At 45.2% G+C, this 24,347-nt stretch overlaps 1 protein-coding gene across 1 annotated transcript in view; it reads right to left on the bottom strand.

Moving 5' to 3' along the window:
- Positions 1–15,264: 15,264 nt before the first annotated feature.
- Positions 15,265–24,347, bottom strand: part of LOC115165045 (chondroitin sulfate proteoglycan 4) — a 76,819-nt gene continuing 67,736 nt past the window's right edge. Inside the window, exons 12-15 of the mRNA XM_029718072.1 lie at positions 21,342–21,514; positions 20,184–20,367; positions 18,166–18,488; positions 15,265–17,923 (exon numbers count right to left, since the gene is read on the bottom strand). Coding sequence (XP_029573932.1) covers positions 16,172–17,923; positions 18,166–18,488; positions 20,184–20,367; positions 21,342–21,514 — 2,432 coding nt within the window. The 3' untranslated portion in view covers positions 15,265–16,171. The remainder of the gene's footprint in view (positions 17,924–18,165; positions 18,489–20,183; positions 20,368–21,341; positions 21,515–24,347) is intronic.

The raw sequence follows: 24,347 nt of genomic DNA, 5'->3' as shown, positions 1-24,347 counted from the left end.
CCATTGAGGCCATTTTAGCTGTTTACCGGGGTATGTTTGACAGGTCATTACAAAACATTTCCAAGGTCGTAAAGTTCACGGGGGGAAAAAAGAAATCTTCGGGCACAAAGAAAGAGTATGCAGGAGTAAAACGAAAGCAATCAATCCAGCGAGATTTAAGTGACAGGTGGATTTTGCGTACCCTCAAAACACAGGAAATATATGGCTGTAAAACACAGATTCTCAGCTGGGTGAGGGCATGCGTTTTCTAGTGACAAATTGGGGACAGTGAGAGTCAGTGAGAATCGGTGCTTAAAATATTTTGGGGGGGGGATGAGGGAGGGTACATTGTATTGGATGGTGGATTTATCTTTTAGATTTTAAACTTGTTGGTGACAGGGTGAGGCTATGGTTACCAAGTACTTATTTACATTTAATAAGTAACCTCCCCTGAAACCAGAGCATGCCACAATAGATTCTACCACAGTTACGTGACATTCTGTATCCCAATGAGATATCTCTCACAGTTGTTGATTATCTCAGATCTACAATTTAGCTACACTCCCTGGGGAGTGTCTCATTGAAGGATAGCTTATAGTGTGCAAAATGGTTGACTGATTTGATTTAGTTGAGAACATGTCGTCATGTTCTGTCCATAAAGCTCAGTAAACAGATAGGAGGATGTTTTAACCAGACACACATTTAGAACTGGAAAATCCTCCAGAAACTAAAGTTAGCATTTCCCTGGTTCTCCATTTCCTCTTTCTGTCAGCCATATAAATATATTTTCTCAAGTGAATCAATTGAAACAGCTGTTGAAACTGTTGTTGTGAGCAAACTCTGACCTGGTGGTTTAGAAGAGGGGTAGATTCTCTGCAGCTCGTGTTCCGTCACGACACCGTGACTCTCCTTTATTCAGTCACAAGTTGTTCAGGCACACTATGAATCATGAGCCAAACCTTTATTGTAATTAGAAACCCCTAACACATACATTATGTATTACAAAATGCTACAATAATACGGGTGGCAGCGTAGCCTAGTGGTTAGAGTGTTGGGTCAGTACCCAGCAGGTAGTCTAGTGGTTAGAGTGTTGGGCCAGTAACCAGCAGGTAGCCTAGTGGTTAGAGTGTTGGGTCAGTACCCAGCAGGTAGCCTAGTGGTTAGAGTGTTGGGCCAGTAACCAGCAGGTAGCCTAGTGGTTAGAGTGTTGGGCCAGTAACCAGCAGGCAGCCTAGTGGTTAGAGCGTTGGGTCAGTAACCAGCAGGTAGCCTAGTGGTTAGAGCGTTGGACCAGTAACCAGCAGGTAGCCTAGTGGTTAGAGTGTTGGGTCAGTAACCAGCAGGTAGCCTAGTGGTTAGAGGGTTGGACCAGTAACCAGCAGGTAGCCTAGTGGTTAGAGTGTTGGGACAGTAACCAGCAGGTAGCCTAGTGGTTAGAGCGTTGGAGTAGTAACCAGCAGGTAGCCTAGTGGTTAGAGCGTTGGAGCAGTAACCAGCAGGTAGCCTAGTGGTTTGAGCGTTGGGCCAGTAACCAGCAGGTTGCCTAGTGGTTAGAGCATTGGGCCAGTAACCAGCAGGTAGCCTAGTGGTTAGAGCGTTGGGTCAGTAACCAGCAGGTAGCCTAGTGGTTAGAGCGTTGGGCCTGTAACCAGCAGGTAGCCTAGCGGTTAGAGTGTTGGACTAGTAACTGTAAAGGTTGCAAGTTCAAATCCCTGAGCTGACAAAGTACAAATCTGTCGTTCTGCTCCTGAACAAGGCAGTTTTAACCCACTGTTCCTAGACCGTCACTGAAAATAAGAATTTGTTCTTAACTGACTTGCCTGCCTAGTTAAATAAAGGTAAATAAACAAACAATTTCTCCTCTTAACTGTTTGTCCATGAGAGCACATGTCAGTAGACCAGGAATTCTAGTTCTATTTCATGTTCCAATCAGAACAGGCCCCAACTAATGTCTGATGTTTAGGGGCTTTTTGACATAAGCACATCTCAGCTTCTACATGTATACATGAGAGTTCCTGTGGTTCCCTCTCCTTTGTTTTAGAGAAGACTTCCTCCCTTTTCTCTCAGTTTGTTAAATCTGATATGAGCAAATCAAATCACGCACTAAGGCAATCACTTTGTTAGCCAATAAAGTAGGAGCTGGGAGTTCCACTCCAATCTTTGCACATGCTCAGTTTTATTTGTCAAGACAGGCCTTTTTAATTCCGTAAAGCCTTACTTAATGACCTTTCAAATAGAGTTCCCATAAGCTACAAACTCCTTTCAAATAAAGTGTTGTGACGATGTGCTCTACAGAACAGACACAGGGAGAGAGTTGTGTAATTATAACTTCCTGTCTGGGGTATTTAACTTCCTGTCCTCTGCTGTTACCAGTCTGGGGGTATTTAACTTCCTGTCCTCTGCTGTCACCAGTCTAGGGGGTATTTAACTTCCGGTCATCTGCTGTTACCAGTCTAGGGGGTATTTCACTTCCTGTCCTCTGCTGTGACCAGTCTAGGGGTATTTAACTTCCTGTCCTCTGCTGTTTCCAGTCTAGGGGTATTTAACTTCCTGTCCTCTGCTGTCACCAGTCTAGGGGTATTTAACTTCCTGTCCTCTGCTGTTACCAGTCTAAGGGGTATTTAACTTCCTGTCCTCTGCTGTTACCAGTCTAGGGGTATTTAACTTCCTGTCCTCTGCTGTTTCCAGTCTGGGGTATTTAACTTCCTGCCCTCTGCTGTGACCAGTCTGGGGGTATTTAACTTCCTGTCGTCTGCTGTTACCAGTCTAGGGGTATTTAACTTCCTGTCCTCTGCTGTGACCAGTCTAGGGGTATTTAACTTCCTGTCCTCTGCTGTGACCAGTCTAGGGGTGTTTTATTATCTAATTATATACACATCATGTTGATGAGCTGGAGGCGCTAGTAATTAGCTGGGAGATCAACGTTTTTTTTTTAATGGAACAAGAAAAGAAAGGCTCATCTTATTTTACAATGGAACAAGTGTATAACTAACCCAGTGGGGTGTTAGGAAATATATTGAGAAACACAAATTACTATTTGTGCTTCTCTCATGCCTTCTCATAGTCATGTGGACTGACTAATTGTCATGTCCTTTCAGTAGCAGAACGGATTCTATTACATGTTTATCTCCATCTGACAGCTGAAAACCTTGAATGACCTCATCTTGCTATGCTCATTGGCACGCCAAACCGCCATGAAGTTGTCAAGACGGCACAGATCTGGGACCAGGCAACCGCACAATACCATCTAATGTTAACACAGAGAGGTTGGTGGCAACTTTGAGCTCCCGATGACAACAGTGGTAGGCCTGATCACCGACAACGACGAGACAGCCTATAGGGAGGAGGTCAGAGACCTGACCATGTGGTGCCCGGACAACAACCTCTCCCTCAACGTGATCAAGACAGAGGAGATGACTGTGGACTACAGGAAAAGGAGGACCGAGCACGCCCCCATTCTCATCGACGGGGCTGTAGTGGAGCAGGTTGAGAGCTTCAAGTTCCTTGGTGTCCACATCACCAACAAACTAACATGGTCCAAACTCACCAAGACAGTCGTGAAGAGGGCACGAAAAAACCTATTCCCCCTCAGGAAACTAAAAAGATTTGACATGGGTCCTCAGATCCTCAAAAGTTTCTACAGCTGCACCATCGAGAGCATCCTGACAGGTTGTCATCCCTGCCTGGTATTGCAACTGCTCGGCCTCCGACCGCAAGGCACTACAGAGGGTAGTGCGTACGGCCCAGTACATCACCGGGACCAGGCTTGCTGCCATCCAGGCCCTCTATACCAGGCGGTGTCAGAGGAAGGCCCTAAAAATTGTCAGACGCCACCCAAGTCATAGACTGTTCTCTCTGCTACCGCACGGCAAGCGGTACCGGAGCGCCAAGTCTAGGTCCAAGCGGCTTCTCAACAGCTTCTACCCCCAAGCTATAAGACTGCTGAACATCTAATCGAATTGCTAACCAGACTATTTGCATTGTCCCCCTCTTTTACGCTGCTGCTACTCTCTTATTATCTATGCATAATCACTTTAATAACTATACCTAAATTACCTCGACTAACCGGTGCCCCCGCACGTTGACTCTGTACCGATACCCCCTGTATATAGCCTCCACATTGACTCTGTACCGGTACCCGCTGTATATAGCCTCCACATTGACTCTGTACCGGTACCCCCTGTATATAGCCTCCACATTGACTCAGTACCGGTACCCCCTGTATATAGCCTCCACATTGACTCTGTACCGATACCCCCTGTATATAGCCTCCACATTGACTCTGTACTGGTACCCCCTGTATATAGCCTCCACATTGACTCTGTACCGGTGCCCCCTGTATATAGCCTCCACATTGACTCTGTACCGGTACCCCCCTGTATATAGCCTCCACATTGACTCTGTACCGGTACCCCCTGTATATAGTCTCCACATTGACTCTGTACCGGTACCTCCCTGTATATAGCCTCCACATTGACTCTGTACCGGTACCCCCTGTATATAGCCTCCACATTGACTCTGTACCGGTACCCCCCTGTATATAGCCTCCACATTGACTCTGTACCGGTGCCCCCTGTATATAGCCTCCACATTGACTCTGTACTGGTACCCTTTGTATATAGTCTCCACATTGACTCTGTACCGGTACCCCCTGTATATAGCCTCCACGTTGACTCTGTACCGGTACCCCCTGTACATAGCCTCCACATTGACTCTGTACCGGTACCCCCTGTATATAGCCTCCACATTGACTCTGTACCGTTACCCCCTGTATATAGTCTCCACATTGACTCTGTACCGGTTCCCCTCTGTATATAGCCTCCACATTGACTCTGTACCGGTACCCCCTGTATATAGCCTCCACATTGACTCTGTACCGGTACCCCCTGTACATAGCCTCCACATTGACTCTGTATCTGTACCCCCTGTATATAGCCTCCACATTGACTCTGTATCTGTACCCCCTGTATAAAGCCTCACTATTGTCATTTTACAGCTGCTCTTTAATTACTTGTTACTTTTATATTTTTCTTAACTGCATTTGTGGTTAAGGGCTTGTAAGTAAGCATTTCACTGTAAGGTGTCGTATTCGGCGCATGTGACAAATAAAAATTTGATTTGAACGTAATTGGAGAGAATGGGCTCGTGGTTAACGGCTGGAGAGGAACGGTATCAAATACATCCAACATATGGGTTTCCATTTTGCGCTGTACCAGCCGTTATAATAGGAGCCAACACACACTCCTGCAGATGGCTTGTGCTGTTTCAGACCCCATAGTATGTCTTGATTTCTCTTAATTACTATGATTGGAGAAATACTAAAAGGGGTGTACAGTGATAATGGTAAATCATTTGTTGACCCTTTTTAAATTGCTCTACACACTTTTTATTTTATTTTATTTTGTTTGAGTTTTTAGTCGTTTTAGCAGGCGCTCTTATCCACAGCGACTTACACGGGCAATTAGGTTTATGTGCCTTGGTCTTTTTTTCCCTGTTGGCGGTCCTCATGAGAGACAGTTTCATCAAAGAGCTTGGCGGTTTTTGCAACTGCACTTGAAGAAACTTTCAAAAGTTGTTGAAATGTTCCGTATTGACTGACCTTCATGTCTTAAAGTAATGATGGACTGTTGTTTCTCTTTGTTTATTTGAGCTGTTCTTGACATAGTATGGACTTGGTTTTATTTGGTAAAAGACCATCTTCTGTATACCAACCCTACTTTGTCACAACACAACTGATTGGCTCAAACACATTAAGAAGTAAAGAAATTCCACACCTGTTAATTGAAATGCATTGCAGGTGACTACCTCATGAAGCTGGTTGAGAGAATTGCCAAGAGTGTGCAAAGCTGTCATCAAGGCAAAGGGTGCCTACTTTGAAGAATCTGAAATAAAATATATTTTGCTTTGTTTATCAGTTTTTTGGTTACTACATGATTCCATATGTGTTATTTCAATGTTGTGACTTCTTCATAATTATTCTACAATGTAGAAAATAGCAAAAATAAACTCTGTGTGTGTGTCTAAACTTTTGACTGGTACTGTATACATACATACATACATACATACATACATACATACATACATACATACATACATACATACATACATACATACATATACACAGTACTGTTAATATATTGCTGATATGTATTACTGGTTATAATATTATTAACTTATAACTCATTAACTTAAATACAACTCTGAGTCATGTCAGTGTGATGCATTTATTAAAAATCACATGTTTAAATAGAAATAGGACCGTTCTGTTCCATAGGTTACACCACACCATTCTGTTCCATAGGTTACACCACACCATTCTGTTCCATAGGTTACACCACACCATTCTGTTCCATAGGTTACACCATGAGGTTACATCACACCATTTGTATACGGTACAGGACATCCCCCCATCTTTAGTAGAAAAGGCTGTGTTTATTATATCAGATACAACTACAGTTGTAGTACAGTATAATAGTACAGTAGTATAGTATGGTAGTACAGTAGTAGTGTACAGTATACTAGTACTATACAGTAGTATAGTAATAGCGGTACAGTATAGTAGTACAGTACAGAGTAGTTGTACAGTATAGAAAGTAGTACAATAGTACTGTACAGTATAGTAGTACAATACAGTGGTACAGAAAAGTAGTGCAGTAGTACAGTATAGTAGTATAGCGGTATAGTAGTACAGTAGTACAGTAGTACAGTAGCACAGTATAGAAATAGTAGTATAGTAGTACAGTATAGTAATAGTAGTGCAGTAGTACAGTATATTAGTGCAGTGTTAGGGTAAAGTAGTACAGTGTAGTAGTACAGTAGCACAGTATAGTAGTACAGTGTAGTAGTACAGTGTAGTAGTACAGTAGCACAGTACAGTAGCACAATATAGTAGTACAGCAGCACAGTACAGTAGTACAGTATAGTAGTACAGTATAGTATTACAGTGTAGTAGTACAGTATAGTAGTACAGTATTAGTATAGCAGTACAGTATAGAAATAGTTGTACAGTAGTACAGTATAGAAATAGTACAGTGTAGTGGTACAGTAGCACAGTACAGTAGTACAGTAGTATAGTAGTACAGTAGCACAGTAGTAGAAATAGTAGTAGTATAGCAGTACAGTATAGTAGTACAGTATAGAAATAGTTGCACAGTAGTACAGTGTTGTAATAGTAGTGCAGTGGTACAGTAAAGTAGTACAGTAAAGTAGGACAGTAGTACAGTAGCACAGTACATTAGTGCAGTTTAGTAGTATAGTAGTACAGTGATAGTGATACAGTAAAGTAGTACAGTACAATAATACAGTGATACAGTAAAGTTGTACAGTAGTACAATGATACAGTATAGTAGTACAGTGATACAGTACAGTAGTACAGTAGTACAGTAGTGGTACAGTAGTAGTGATACAGTAGTACAGTGATACAGTACAGTAGTGATACAGTATAGTACAGTAGTACAGTATAGTAGTACAGTATAGAAATAGTAGTACAATAGTACTGTAGTAAAGTAGTGCAGTAGTACAGTATAGTAGTATAGAAGTACAGTGGTAGGGTACAGTAGTACAGTATAGTAGTACAGTAGCGCAGTACAGTGTAGTAGTACAGTAGTACAGTATAGTAGTACAGTGTAGTAGTACAGTAGTACAGTATAGTAGTATAGTATAGAAGTACAGTGGTAGGGTACAGTAGTACAGTATAGTAGTACAGTAGCGCAGTACAGTGTAGTAGTACAGTAGTACAGTATAGTAGTATAGTATAGAAGTACAGTGGTAGGGTACAGTATAGTAGTACAGTGTAGTAGTACAGTAGTACAGTATAGTAGTACAGTAGCGCAGTACAGTGTAGCTGTACAGTAGTACAGTATAGTAGTACAGTGTAGTAGTACAGTAGTACAGTATAGTAGTACAGTAGCGCAGTACAGTGTAGTAGTACAGTAGTACAGTAGCGTAGTACAGTAGCACAGTGAGAGTCATGGCACCTACAAGCTCTCAATGTCTCATGTCAGAATTAGCGGTTCACCCAAGTTTCGAAGTTGTTCCAAACGTCACATTTCAAATTGTTTAAAGGTTAAGTTTAAGCTTTAACTCAGGTTAAGTTTAAGCATTAACCCAGGTTAAGTTTAAGCATTAACTTAGATTAAGTTTAAGCATTAACTCAGGTTAAGTTTAAGCATTAACTCAGGTTAAGTTTAAGCATTAACTCAGATTAAGTTTAAGCATTAACTCAGATTAAGTTTAAGCATTAACTCTGAATTCTTAAGGCATGGCCATTAACTCCAAATGGTTAAGGTAAGGGTTAAGGCTAAAAACAAAAAAAATATCAAAGACAACTTTCCGCCGCTGGATTCGAACATGCAACCTTTGGAATCAGAGGTAGATGCTTACACCCATCTGCCATCACCGTCCATAATACTTGAGCAAAACCGAAACCTACCTTTTAATTGAATTTTTATTGAATTTTTATTTATCTTGAAGCCTTCTCAGAAATGGATGGATGTTGAATACTGAGTTGAATCATGAGTGACCTGCCTGCATGGTACAGCAGTTTAATTACTCCCAGAGTATACGGATGTACTTCAGTATCAGAAATGTTTATACAATATTCTTCTGTGTATTGGGCCATGTGTTTAGCTACAGGAAATGATTACCTGATTTTCTAGCAACTCTCAGAGCAAACAGATTCTATAGCCAAAAGATCTGTGGATGTAGATATACCCAAGTGTCAGAGATTTGTAAAATATAATTTATATACAATATATTTACTAATATTTTAGGTGTGTCGCTACAGGCCCCCCCCAAAAAAATTACTTCAAACTGAAAAAAAAAAAAAAAGGTCAAACAAACTTAGAAATAAGGGCTGTCAAAGTTAACGCGTTATATTTTTAATGCTGTAGAAAAAAGAAAATGATGATGATGTTAATCACATCTCCATTTCTTCATTTCAAGGACCTTATTCTGCCCGGACCTTATTCCGCCCGGATACTAGCCAAGGACCCTACTCCTCCTGGATACTAGCCAAGGACCCTATTCCTCCTGGATACTAGCCAAGGACCCTATTCCGCCCGGATACTAGCCAAGGACCCTATTCCGCCCGGATACTAGCCAAGGACCCTATTCCTCCTGGATACTAGCCAAGGACCCTATTCCGCCCGGATACTAGCCAAGGACCCTATTCCTCCTGGATACTAGCCAAGGACCCTATTCCTCCTGGATACTAGCCAAGGACCCTATTCCTCCTGGATACTAGCCAAGGACCCTATTCCTCCTGGATACTAGCCAAGGACACTATTCCGCCCGGATACTAGCCAAGGACCCTATTCCGCCCGGATACTAGCCAAGGACCCTATTCCTCCTGGATACTAGCCAAGGACCCTATTCCACCCAGATACTAGCCAAGGACCCTATTCCTCCTGGATACTAGCCAAGGACCCTATTCCTCCCGGATACTAGCCAAGGACCCTATTCCGCCCGGATACTAGCCAAGGACCCTATTCCTCCTGGATACTAGCCAAGGACCCTATTCCACCCGGATACTAGCCAAGGACCCTATTCCGCCCGGATACTAGCCAAGGACCCTATTCCTCCCGGATACTAGCCAAGGACCCTATTCCGCCCAGATACTAGCCAAGGACCCTATTCCACATGGATACTAGCCAAGGACCCTATTCCACATGGATACTAGCCAAGGACACTATTCCGCCCGGATACTAGCCAAGGACCCTATTCCTCCTGGATACTAGCCAAGGACCCTATTCCGCCCGGATACTAGCCAAGGACCCTATTCCGCCCGGATACTAGCCAAGGACCCTATTCCTCCTGGATACTAGCCAAGGACCCTATTCCTCCTGGATACTAGCCAAGGACCCTATTCCGCCCGGATACTAGCCAAGGACCCTATTCCTCCCGGATACTAGCCAAGGACCCTATTCCGCCCAGATACTAGCCAAGGACACTATTCCGCCCGGATACTAGCCAAGGACACTATTCCGCCCGGACACTCCACTCGGTGGCAGCCAAGGGGCCAGGGTTCCAGTCTAGAAGCATGGTTTTGACCGCTCCTACAGTTTTGCTTCGGTACTGCAGTTTTTATTGACGCCCGGCCTAGAAAAACAATTTCCATAAACGGCCACATTGAGAAGTCAGATTTTAAAATTCCTAATAAGACACTTTTTAGTCATCACATTTTGTGCACAAAACATCCATTGAATTAATCAAATAATTGTCGCTGAGGACGATCCCCACCCCCTATCACTCACAGCCAAACGATATTAACATTTTATGTTCGTCCAAATTTCTGCCATGTTTGTGGATGACATCGGCGCTGCTCCGGCGTTCACACTGAATGCTAGTGCGCATGTGATGTTGGTCCGTATAAACCGGATGCAATCCAGATATAGATGGCATGCGAGTAGAATACCTTGAAAACAACGGCTAGACATCTTAGATGCAGTCTCCAGTTCTTAATATATACCTCAGTGGTGGCAGCTGCTGTTATGTAAAGAAACGACTGGGGGAAATAAAATCCATTATGCGACCAGCTTTGAGCAACAATTTCGAAGGAAAACGTACAGAAAGTTCAACCATATTCACATTCCCAGTCGTTTTCTTTAGATAACAGCAAAAACATAATTTGTACAGTAAGGGCGTGGTTTAGAAAAGCAGTCAGTATCTGGTGTGACCACAATTTGCCTCATGCAGCGCGACACATCTCCTTCACATAGAGTTGATCAGGCTGTTGATTGTGGCCTGAGGAATGTTGTCCCACTCCTCTTCAATGGATGTGCGAAGTTGCTGGATATTGGCAGGAACTGGAACACGCTGTCGTACATGTCGATCCAGAGCATCCCAAGCATGTTCAATGGATGACATGTCTGGTGAGTGTGCAGGTCATGGAAGAACTGGGACATTTTCAGCTTCCAGGAATTGTGTACAGATCCTTGTGACATGGGGCCGTGCATTATGCTGAAACATGAGGTGATGGTGGCGGATGAATGGCACGACAATGGACCTCAGGATCTCGTCACGGTATTTCTCTGCATTCAAATTGCTATCAATAAAATGCAATTGTGTTCGTTGTCCGTAGCTTATGCCTTCCCATACTATAACCCCACCTCCACCATGGGGCCCATACCATAACCCCACCTCCACCATGGGGCCCATACCATAACCCCACCTCCACCATGGGGCCCATACCATAACCCCACCTCCACCATGGGGCCCATACTATAACCCCACCTCCACCATGGGGCCCATACCATAACCCCACCTCCACCATGGGGCCCTCTGTTCACAACGTTGACATCAGCAAACTGCTCACCCAGACAACGCCATACACGTGGTTTGCGGTTGTGAGGCCGGTTGGATGTACTGCCAAATTCTCTAAAACAACGTTGAAGGCGGCTTATGGTTGAGAAATTAACATTCAATTCTCTGGCAATAGCTCTGGTGGACATTCCTACAGTCTGCATGTTGCACGCTCCCTCAAAACTTGAGACATCTGTGACATTGTGTTGTGTGACAGAAATGCACATTTTAGAGTGGCCTTTTATTGTCCCCCAGCACAAGGTGCACCTGTGTAATGACCAGGCTTTTTAATCAGCTTCTTGATTTGCCACACCTGTCAGGTGGATGGATTATCTTGACAAATGATAAAATAGTCACTAACAGGTAGGTAAACACATTTCAAAATTTGAGAGAAACAAGCTTTTAGTGCGTATGAAACATTTCTGGATCTTTTTATTTCAGCTCATGAAAACACAGGACCAACACTTTACATGTTGCGTTTATATTGTTGTTCAGTGTAGAAATGTAAAATAATGAAAAGGTACCATTTGACAAGCATGTAGCCTACTTTAAACAGGTGTTTTCTTTCAAGGGGTAGATTTGACACAATCTGGTTTACAGTGTAACAAAACCCGAAACCTTAAGAGTTGCGGTAACATTTATGACACCAGGGTAAACAGGGATCTTCCACTATGGCTTGAAATATGTATTATACATACACTTTAGGAAGAATGGGTTTAATATATACAATACTATCCGCCATAATAATGAAATATATACACCAATACAAAAAGAGTGGTAAGGTGACATCCTTTGATCACAAGAAATCAGGAAACCATTGATTTATGCATGCATGCAATTCTCCCGCTGGTCTAGGGTGAGTACCACAATGTACCAAAAGTTATACTGTAATAATACCCAGGGGCGAATTGGCCATCTGGCAATTCTGGCATATTCCAGATGGGCTGGACCATCTTTAGTTGAGTGGTATGGTAGAAATTGACACACTATTTTTTTTCTTCATATACTTTATATATAAAAATAAAACAATAGAAAAGTTGACATGGCCAGTGGCCCCATGGGCCTGTTCGATTTTTTTCAAAATCAATATATATTTTTTTTTTGCGCAATTTCTCGGTTATACTATAAATTAGCATTTGGCTGATCAGTGGGCAGCGACCCGGTTTCCTCAGGCTGTGATCAGTGGGCAGCGACCCGGTTTCCTCAGGCTGTGATCAGTGGGCAGCGGCCCGGTTTCCTCAGGCTGTGATCAGTGGGCAGCGGCCCGGTTTCCTCAGGCTGTGATCAGTGGGCAGCGGCCCGGTTTCCTCAGGCTGTGATCAGTGGGCAGCGACCCGGTTTCCTCAGGCTGTGATCAGTGGGCAGCGGCCCGGTTTTCTCAGGCTGTGATCAGTGGGCAGCGACCCGGTTTCCTCAGGCTGTGATCAGTGGGCAGCGGCCCGGTTTCCTCAGGCTGTGATCAGTGGGCAGCGGCCCGGTTTCCTCAGGCTGTGATCAGTGGGCAGCGACCCGGTTTCCTCAGGCTGTGATCAGTGGGCAGCGACCCGGTTTCCTCAGGCTGTGATCAGTGGGCAGCGGCCCGGTTTCCTCAGGCTGTGATCAGTGGGCAGCGGCCCGGTTTCCTCAGGCTGTGATCAGTGGGCAGCGACCCGGTTTCCTCAGGCTGTGATCAGTGGGCAGCGGCCCGGTTTTCTCAGGCTGTGATCAGTGGGCAGCGACCCGGTTTCCTCAGGCTGTGATCAGTGGGCAGCGGCCCGGTTTCCTCAGGCTGTGATCAGTGGGCAGCGGCCCGGTTTCCTCAGGCTGTGATCAGTGGGCAGCGACCCGGTTTCCTCAGGCTGTGATCAGTGGGCAGCGACCCGGTTTCCTCAGGCTGTGATCAGTGGGCAGCGGCCCGGTTTCCTCAGGCTGTGATCAGTGGGCAGCGGCCCGGTTTCCTCAGGCTGTGATCAGTGGGCAGCGACCCGGTTTCCTCAGGCTGTGATCAGTGGGCAGCGGCCCGGTTTCCTCAGGCTGTGATCAGTGGGCAGCGACCCGGTTTCCTCAGGCTGTGATCAGTGGGCAGCGACCCGGTTTCCTCAGGCTGTGATCAGTGGGCAGCGACCCGGTTTCCTCAGGCTGTGATCAGTGGGCAGCGACCCGGTTTCCTCAGGCTGTGATCAGTGGGCAGCGGCCCGGTTTCCTCAGGCTGTGATCAGTGGGCAGCGACCCGGTTTCCTCAGGCTGTGATCAGTGGGCAGCGACCCGGTTTCCTCAGGCTGTGATCAGTGGGCAGCGACCCGGTTTCCTCAGGCTGTGATCAGTGGGCAGCGGCCCGGTTTCCTCAGGCTGTGATCAGTGGGCAGCGGCCCGGTTTCCTCAGGCTGTGATCAGTGGGCAGCGACCCGGTTTCCTCAGGCTGTGATCAGTGGGCAGCGACCCGGTTTCCTCAGGCTGTGATCAGTGGGCAGCGGCCCGGTTTCCTCAGGCTGTGATCAGTGGGCAGCGGCCCGGTTTCCTCAGGCTGTGATCAGTGGGCAGCGGCCCGGTTTCCTCAGGCTGTGATCAGTGGGCAGCGGCCCGGTTTCCTCAGGCTGTGATCAGTGGGCAGCGGCCCCGGTTTCCTCAGGCTGAGCTGAGGTCACGCAAACTCACATTGAAAGTCAAACGCGTCATCAGCAAAGACACCTGTGCCGACTCTATCATCAGTTAGCCAATATCATGGATCATAAGTAGAAAAGGAACCAATGAATGTAGAAAGAGCACATTCTACATTGGTCACCTCACAACGTCCTGTTTTTTGTGTGGCTAAAACAATGTATTGGGTCAAACAGTAAAGTGCATTATCCTCATGACTCCTGTAATGAAAGTGTCTTCCCTGTCACTCTATCCCCGCTGGGGCCTGCTGCTGTGATGAGCGAGCCACTCTCCTATCTTTTTTATTTAACTAGGCAAGTCAGTTGAGAACAAATTCTTATTTACAATGACAGCCTACCTTCTTCAGGGGCAGAATGATCGATTTTTACCATGTCAGCTCGGGGATTCAATCCGGCAACCTTTCGGTTAGTGGCCCAACGCTCTAACCACTAAGCTACCTATCCCCTCATGCGCTCGAGAGAAAAATACGTTTTGATCATATAACATTTCAAAATAAATTGCAGGAAAACAGATATGGAAGCTTCGTCCCCTTGTCCATGTCGAGGAGGGTCTCAGCTTTCTGTAGGTATAATTTGTATTTCTCAACTCATAATTGTAAAGTTATTTTAGTACATTACATTTTTATTTTTTTATTTAACTTGGCAAGTCAGTTAAGAACAAATTCTTATTTTCAATGACTGCCTAGGAACAGTGGGTTAACTGCTTTGTTCAGGGGCAGAACAACAGATTTGTACCTTGTCAGTTCGGGGATTTGATCTTGCAACCTTTCGGTTACTAGTCCAACGCTCTAACCACTAGGCATGGTTACTAGCAGTGAGTATCACAGGCGGCTGGTGGCGTCTTAATTAGGGAGGACGGCTCATAATAATGGCTGGAATGGAGTTAATGGAATGTTATCAAGCACTCTGAAACTCTGTGTTTGATGTGTTTGATGCCATTCCATTAATTTCGTTCCAGCCGTTATAAGCCGTCCTCCCTAATTAAGGTACCACCAGCCGCCTGTGATACTCACTGCTAGTAACCATGTCTTCATCCAAGAGAAAATGTAATGTTCTAAAATAACTTTACAATTGTAGGCAACTACCCATGAGACCTTTAGGCCTATTCACTCGCAATGGCCGGTGTGCATTTGACACGTTCTCTACTCCATATCTCAAAGCCATATAAAAAAAAGAGCTTGCTTGTAAAATAGTTGTTGAGCTGAATATTGAGAGTTGAGAAATACAAATTATACCTACAGAAAGCTGAGACCCTCCTCTCCTCACCAGCCTTTTATGGCTGGCATTATATTTAGAGTAATGGTCTAGTTCATGTGTTTTGAGTTTCCACTTCCTGTTTCTGTTGTCCTGCTGGGGGATTGGTATAGTTTACCACGCACACTGCTTGTAGGTCATATTATATATTGACGCTTTGCTTGGGCTTTGAGCTAAAACCCTGAAAGTCAGAGCCTATATCGCCAAGACTTACATTATTCATTCTTTAATAAATGGCGGAACACATTTCTACGCTGTGTTTCCTTTCTGAACTACTACGGTTATCAATACTCATAATAATCCAATGAGAAGGACTTAAATGGAAGATACATCAACCAAGTAACCATGCTAGCAACATCAATATGAACATGTAGTTGTACAGTATTGTAGAGTCACCATGGCTAGGATTCACAATGCGCCAACATCACACTGCACTTGTGTATACGGGGAGACAGGTTGAGAAAGGCAGAAGACACATTCCGTTCGAACCAATTGTACAATAAAGTTGTATTCTATTTTGAATTATATTCTATTCTTAAAAAAAAAAAATTTCAAAATGCAATTTACACTTGAGCTGTGCAATGCGATCTCCACGCATTACGGTTTATTTGAAACCCCACACTGGGTCATGTTTGGAGGGGTAACTTCTGCAATAGTGACAGTGAACATGTTTCCTATCAATTGGTAGAGGTGAGGTGGACTAGTTGTCAGTACCTACTCATGATAGTGTTGATTTTGTTAGGTCCAGCAGTCATAGGCTACCAGCTCCTTATTATGTTGCAAAGTGGGGATAGTGGTTGGCATTCCCAGTGCCGATTGTGCTTAGCTTCGGTAGAAAATGATTTGATTATATCACAAAACAAATAGTACAGTAGTGTCATGGTTTACAGTGAGTGGGGGTTGGTGGGGGTGTTAGAAATGGATGTTAGCAGGGTAGACAGTCCACTTCCCCATCCCTCCCCTAGGAGTCATACCCCATACCCCATCCCTCCCCTACAGAGTCATACCCAGTATTGGTTCTGCTGTAGAGTGGGGGGTGTGGTTCTAATGAGCTGGGCTGAACTCTCTGGATCTACACCGTTCCACGAGCAAAGTAGCAGTGATGTGGAGTTGCTAACTAAGCCCTGATTGGCTGAAGGAAGCAGCCTGTCCAGGGCAGGGCTACTGGGGCTCAGTGGAGTCACCGTTACCGTGGGAACAGCCGCGGTCCTCTGCAACTGGCCGTTATAGGCCGGTGGGGTTGAGGGTGAGGGTGAGGGTGGCGGCTTCGGGGTGACAGGTTTCTGTTTCCTCTTCCTGTTGCGTCGCAGCAGGAGAACCAGCACCACCAGGATGATGACCAATAAGAGCATGGCCAGGAGAGGTAGCATCACCAATGTCAGGTTGGAGGTCTTCTGAGGGTATGACTCTACTCGGACCGGTGTATTCACAAAGGAAATCTCATTGTCGTCTCCTTTACTCAGGGTGGTCTTGCCCAGATTAGTATCTGTACCTGCCGAGTCGTTCCGGTTGGTGTTCCCCCAGCGGTTGCGACCTTTGAACTTCTGGTGGTTCTTGCTGGGTCTCTGTGTGGAAAGGAGGGAGGTGGACAGGGAGGGTAGTGCCGTCCCAACACCAAACACTGTCGTTTGGTTCAGAGGCTGAGAGAAAGGACTGCTGGTGGTCAGGATGGGACTCTTGGTGGTTAGGACTAGCGAAGGATCATACGGAACGACAGTGAACCGGAACTCTCCCCTGGCAGGTGGGACGTTCTCCGCTTTCAGAATGAACACCAAAGAGTCGTTCAGCTCTTGCACTCCAGTCATGTTAGCGTTGAGCTCGAAGGATAACCTCTCCTTCTTCACATCCTGAAAGGAGAAAGACTCCAGTGGCTCGGTTTTCTTACCAGCTTTGGGTTTTCCTCGGACCAGCTTTCCATACTTTGGATGAGAGACGACCTCGAAGAAAGGGTCGCTGACGGATAGAGAAGCCAGCTCAGTTGCGTTGAGGAAACCAGTGTTGAGTTTGACCACGATGCCATTGGGTATTCTCACCCCCTCGCCAAACCTGACCAGGGGCTTAACCGTGATGTTGACAACCTGGTTTGTCAGGTTAGCTTCCGATGTAAACGCGGTGAACTCAAAGCTGTCCTGACCAGACGTGAGGGTCGTCATGTGATAAAATAAGCTACCCGTCCTTAAGTCCTCCTGCTCAAACTGGCTGACCTCCTGGTCATCCAGCCGAAGGATCTTGCCATACCGTGGCGCAGCAGTGATCCGGTAGTGAACCGTTGTGTTTTTTCCGTTGGTCTCTGCCACCAGACTCTCCTGGGTTAAAATCACAGAGGTCTGTCCCTGCTCCAGAGCCAGCCCAGTGTTGTTGATAAGAGAGATGGTGATCTCTGTCACCTCGAGGTTGAAGAGCTTATAGACCGGTTTGTGATGGCCATCGGAAACACTAAAATAAAACACCCCAGAAGCCCGGCTTCCATCATGGACAAAGTACACCTTCCCACTATTGATCTGAGCCTGAGTGAAGGACACCACAGACTCGTTAAGGCTTCCTCCCAAGGCCAGATAGCCGTTGTTGGGCTTGCTGATGACGATGTACCGGATGTCCTCTGAAGGGTTGTCCAAATCTTCCACATTGAGGTTCTCCGGCCCCAGGGCCACTGTGTCCCCCTGTACCACGCTCAGGCTGGGGGCTTTGGTCTTCAGAACGGGCGGCTGGTCGTTGACTGGGATCACCGTGATGTTGAACCACTCCTCCAGCACCTGATTAGAGAATAATATTACTTTACTTTGTTGAATGGAATCTTGTCTTCTGCATTAGAATTTGAAGCAGAACTTCCAATATCCTCAATGAGGCAATTCATTTTGCAGCATACACAACGTTCAAACAGATTTAAAAAAATAAAAAATAATGAAAATTTAAAAAAACAGACCTGTACCAGTCCAGAAATAAACCATTGGATAAAAGTGTGCAAAATACAAGGTAGGTTAGCAACATTACGTACCTGGCTGTCGTCCAGAGGACGCTGGGCCGGTTTACCCTTGGGGTTCAGCCAGGTGTCGAAGACAAAGCGGTCATGGAGCGTTTCGGAGTCGTCGTGCCGGTATGTGATGCCATACTTGTTGAGGATGTACTGGGAGAAGTTGGGTTTCTCCACGGTGAGGTTCCTCTCTCCCACCACAATGACCCCGTGCTGAGGTAGAGACTTGACCTGGAACCAGATCTCGTGAGAGATACGCTGGGGCGTGGGCAGCTTGGACATAAGGTTAGACGCATCCAGCTTGGACTTGTCGATGACGACGCGGTCACCCTCGGTCACCACAGCACCTAGAATGAAACGAGGGGACAAGTCAGTATGGAGGACCGAAGCTGCCATAATTACAGTGCATTTGGAAAATAGTCAGACCACTTCCCCTTTTTCCATATTTTGTTACGTTACAGCCTTATTCTAAAATGTATTAAATAAACAATTTCCTCATCAATCTACACACAATACTGCATAATGACAAAGCGAAAATAGGTTTTTAGAATTTTTTGCAAATGTATTAAAAATAAGAAACAGATGCCTTATTTACATAACTATTCAGACCCTTTGGTATGAGACTCAAAATTGAGCTCAGGGCCCACAGTTGACAGTGCATGTCAGAGCAAAAACCAAGCCATGAGGTTGAAGGAATTGTCTGTACAGCTCCTGAGAGCTGGCCGCCCGGCCAAACTGAGCAATCGTGGGAGAAGGGCCTTCGTCAGGGAAGTGACCAAGAATCCGACGGTCACTCTGACAGAGCTCCAGAGGTCCTCTGTGGAGATGGGAGAACCTTCCAGAAGGACAACCAACTCTGCAGCCTTTCACCAATCAGGCCTTTATGGTAGAGTGGCTAGACAGAAGCTCCTCCTCAGTAAAAGGCACATAACAGCCTTCTTGGAGTTCGCCAAAATGCACCTAAAGGACTCTGACCATGAGAAACAAGATTCTATTGTTTGATGAAACCAATATTGAACTCTTTGGCCTGAATGCCAAGCGTCACACGTCTTGAGGAAACCTGGCACCATCCCTTTCGGGGAAGCATGGCGGTGGCAGCATCATGCTGTGGGGATGTTTTTCAGTGGCAGGGACTGGGAGACTAGTCAGGATCGAGGGAAAGATGAATGGAGCAAAGTATAGAGAGATCCTTGATGAAAACCTGCTCCAGAGCTCTCAGGACCTCAGACTGGGGCGAAGGTTCACCATCTAACAGGACAACGACCCTTAGTACACAGCCAAGACAACGCAAGAGTGGCTTCAGGACAAGTCTCAGAATGTCCTTGAGTGTCCCAGCCAGAGCCTGGACTTGAACATGATCGAACATCTCTAGAGACAAGAAATTAGCTGTGCAGCGACGCTCCCCATCCAACCTGACAAGAGCTTGAGAGGATCTGCAGAGAAGAATGGGAGAAACTCCCAAAATACAGGAATGCCAAACTTGTAGTGTCATACCAAAGAAAAGACTCGAGGCTGTAATCGCTGCCAAAGGTGCTTCATCAAAGTACTTAGTAAAGGGTCTGAATACTTATATAAATGAGATATTTCAGTTTTTTGTTTTTAATACATTTGCAAACATTTCTAAAAACCTGTTTTTGCTTTGTCATTATGGGGTATTGTTGGTAGATTGATGAGGGAAAAAAACGATTTATTCCATTTTAGAATAAGACTAACTTAACAAAATGTGGAAAAAGTCAAGGTGTCTGAATACTTTCCAAATGCACTGTGTGTGCAATCATTCATCCATTTATTAATTTATCCATTTATTAATTTATCCATTTATGCATTTATCTTTGCATTTATCTATTTGTGTGTTTTATTTATTAATTTAACTCTAATTTTGGCAGCTTTGGCCCTCCATAAGCAGGGAAACCTATGAGTTAAAAGAAATATATATGTTACTAATATTTCATACCCCTTAATTGTATAATATTCATGGAAAGTTAAATTAACAACATAATGTCCTGTTGTTGTACATCATCAATGATTCACCAACGGCCCACCTGTGTTAGCGAGGAGCAGAGTCTTTCGGTCGGGTCCAGCATTCTCGTAGGAGATGTCCATCTTGAAGGTCTCGTTCTCCAGGGAAGCTGGAGGTGAGGACACTGAGAAGGTCATTGAGTCCATGGCAGACCAGCCAACCGACGCCACAAGACTCTGGATGTACAGAATCTCCCGCTGGTCCACCTGAGACACACACACACAGAGAGACCAGAAATCAGTGAAGGCTGGTGTTACTATGAATCGGAAGGGCAAGCCCGGGAATTTCCCCACTTTTGTAACCTACATTTGCCCCCACTTTTGTATCCCCGTTTTAACGTAACCAAAAAAATAATAAAGCGTTAGACAAAACACTGAACATCAGAACTTTAGTCATCAACGAATAATTCAAGACATGAACACTTCACATGAGTTGCTTCTTCCGCTAGAAAAAATCTGTGGTTGATATTCAGAATAGAAACATATGTATAATGCATGTCTATGTACTCAGCTGTAGAGAGTGTGACCTGAGGCCTTATCCAATCAAAAAACACTGACCACGCTTCCTGTCAAGGCCAAACAACATTTGTTTCGGCTTGAATAGGAATTTATATCCTGTGGAGTTTCCTTCTGTTTGCTTCTCACCGTAAAATATTGTTTTACTGAACAAATGAATCAGAATACACTCTCCCAAATAGTGCAAGAAGAGTCTTATTATGTCTTATCATAGAAACTACTGTGGCCATACAATACCAGTCAAAAGATTTGGTTCACACCTACGAATTACAAGGTTTTTTCTTATTTTTTTTATTTTTTTTAACTATTTTCTGACATTGCAGAATAATAGTGAACACATCAAAACAATGAAATAACAATGAAATAACACATATGGAGTCATGTAGTAACCAAAAAAAGTGTCAAAATATTTTCTATTTTAGATTCTTCAAAGTAGCCTTGATGACAGCTTTGCACACTCTTACTGGTCCGGGATCTGTCTATTTAATCATATTAATTGTAGATCTAAAAGGCAAAACTTTACCAGCGCTCCAACTCAATTGTAGGAATATGGGCCCTGGTCTCCCCTGTCCAAATAATCTTATTCATTATGAAAACTAATCCTAAATCACCACTCCTACTACTACCACCTCAGGTTCTGGTTAGTTGTTAGGTTCTGCTCTTACCATTGTCTGTGTGAAGGAGGAGACGTCAACAGTGAAATTATCAGCCAGCACTGTCACCAGTCTGCCTAGTTTTGGTCGACGAATCACGTTGAAGGTAATGGTGCGGTTGGATGTGTCGCTCTTGTCATTGGTCACCGCCTGCAGGTCCTCCTTGGTGATTGGTGTAGTAGAGCCTGTTTATGGTGAAACAATATCAGTAAATAAATGCTCCAACATATGGACTCATGGAGGATGTAACCATGGCGCCGGAGAAGAAGGCTGACGTTTTACCAGTCCTATTGTTTTTTTGTTTGTTTATCTGCGTTGTTTGTAACTTTTTTTTTGTAACTATTTTTGTACATAATGTTGCCGCTACCATCTCTTATGACCGAAAATAAAAACTAAACTAAACTTCTATACATCAGGACTGAGATTACTCACCACGGATTGGCAGACTCCTCTTTTTCCTTTAATCCTTTAACGAGTCTGACGAGCCCGACGCGAATGATATACTGCTTTCTCGGGAACAGGCCCCAGATCCCCGTGATTTGCGTGAAGAGGAGGTGGAGAAAAAGGGGCCGGAGGGCGGGTTGCCTTCTGAGAATTCGTAGGTGATCGAATAAACCCCCACTTCCTTCCATTCTGCTAGCAAACGTGCTAATCTTTGGACAATAAAATAGGTGACCTACGCGGAAGATTAAACTACCAACAGGACATTCAAAACTGTAATATCTTATGCTTCACGGAGTCGTGGCTGAACGACGACACTATCAACGTACAGCTGGCTGGTTATACGATATACCGGCAGGATAGAACAGCGGCGTCTGGTAAGACAAGGGGCGGCGGACTATGTATTTTTGTAAATAACAGCTGGCTTACGATATCTAAGGAAGTCTAGAGCTTTTGCTCACCTAAGGTAGAGTATCTCATGATAAGCTGTAGACCATACTATCTACCAAGAGAATTTGAATCTGTATTTTTCGTAGCTGTTTACATACCAATACAGACTGAGGCTGGCACAAAGACAGCACTCAATGAGCTGTATTCTGCCATAAGCAAACAAGAAAACGCTCACCCAGAGGCGACGCTCCTAGTAGCCGGGGACTTTAATGCAGGGAAACTTAAATCCGTTTTACCAAATTTCTATCAGCATGTTAAATGTGCAACCAGAGGGAAAAACTCTGGACCACCTTTAGTCCACATACAGAGATGCATTCAAATCTCTCCCTCGCCCTCCATTTGGCAAATCTGACCATAATTATATCCTCCTGTTTCCTGCTTGCAAGCAAAAGTTCAAGCAGGAAGCACCAGTGACTAGATCAATTAAAAAGTGGTCAGATGAAGCAGATGCTAAGCTACAGGACTATTTTGCTAGCACAGACTGGAATATGTTCCGGGATTCCTACGATGGCATTAAGGTGTACACCACATCAGTCATTGGCTTCATCAATAAGTGCATCGATGACGTCGTCCCCACAGTGACCGTACGTACATACCCCAACCAGAAGCCATGGATTACAGGCAACATCCGCACTGAGCTAAAGGCTAGAGCTGCCGCTTTCAATGAGCGGGACACTAACCCGGGAGTTTATAAGAAATCCATCAAATCCAACAAACCATCAAACAGGCAAAGCTTCAATACAGGACAAAGATCGAATCATACTACACTGGCTCTGACGCACGTCGGATGTGGCAGGGCTTGCAAACCATTACAGACTACAAAGGGAAGCACAGCCGAGAGCTGCCCAGCGACACAAGCCTACCAGACGAGCTAAAGTACTTCTATGCTCACTTCGAGGCAAATAACACTGAAACATGCATGAGAGCACCAGCTGTTCCAGAAGACTGTGTGATTACGCTCTCCGCAGCCGATGTGAGTAAGACCTTTAAACAGGTCACCATTCACAAGGCCGCAGGCCCAGACAGATTACCAGGACGTGTTCTGCGAGCATGCGCTGACCAACTGGCAAGTGTCTTCCCTGCCATTTTCAACCTCTCCCTGTCAGTCTGTAATACCAACATATTTTAAGCAGACCACCATAGTGTCTGTGCCCAAGAACACTAAGGTAACATGCCTAAATGACTACCAACCCGTAGCACTCACATCTGTAGCCATGAAGTGCTTTGAAAGGTTGGTCATGGCTCATATCAACACCATCATCCCGGAAACCCTAGACCCACTCCAATTTGCATACCGCCCCAACAGCTCCACAGATGATGTGATCTCTATTGCCACTCCACACTGCCCTTCCCCATCTGGACAAAAGGAACACCTATGTGAGAATGCTATTCATTGACTACAGCTCAGCGATCAACACCATAGTGCCCTCAAAGCTCATCAATAAGCTAAGGACCCTGGGACTAAACACCTCCCTCTGCAACTGGATCCTGGACTTCCCCAGGTGGTAAGGGTAGGTAACAACACATCCGCCATGCTGATCCTCAACACGGAGGCCCCTAAGGGGTGCGTGCTTAGTCCCCTCCTGTGCTCCCTGTTCACTCATGACTGCACGGCCAGGCACGACTCCAACACCATCATTAAGGTTGCCAATGACAACAGTGGTAGGCCTGATCACAGACAACGACTAGGCAGCCTATAGGGAGGAGGTCAGAGACCTGACCGTGTGGTGCCAGGACAACAACCTTTCCCTCAACGTGATCAAGACAAAGAAGATGATTGTGGACTACAGGAAAAAGAGGACCGAGCACGCCCCCATTATTATCGACGGGCAGTGGAGCAGGTTGAGAGCTTCAAGTTCCTTGGTGTCCACATCACCAACAAACTAACATGGTCCAAGCACACCAAGACACGACAAAACCTATTCCCCCTCAGGAGACTGAAAAGATTTGGCATGGGTCCTCAGATCCTCAAAAGATTCTACAGCTGCACCATCAAGAGCATCCTGACTGGTTGCATCACTGCCTGGTATGGCAACTGCTCAGCCTCCGATCGCAAGGCACTACATAGGGTAGTGAGAATGGCCCAGTACATCACTGGGGCCAAGCTTCCTGCAATCCAGGACCTCT

This window comes from Salmo trutta, chromosome 27, assembly GCF_901001165.1.
Source record: "Salmo trutta chromosome 27, fSalTru1.1, whole genome shotgun sequence".
Taxonomy (NCBI): domain Eukaryota; kingdom Metazoa; phylum Chordata; class Actinopteri; order Salmoniformes; family Salmonidae; genus Salmo; species Salmo trutta.
The sequence above is the reverse complement of the archived record's forward strand: the minus strand, read 5'-3'. Positions and strand labels throughout refer to the sequence as shown.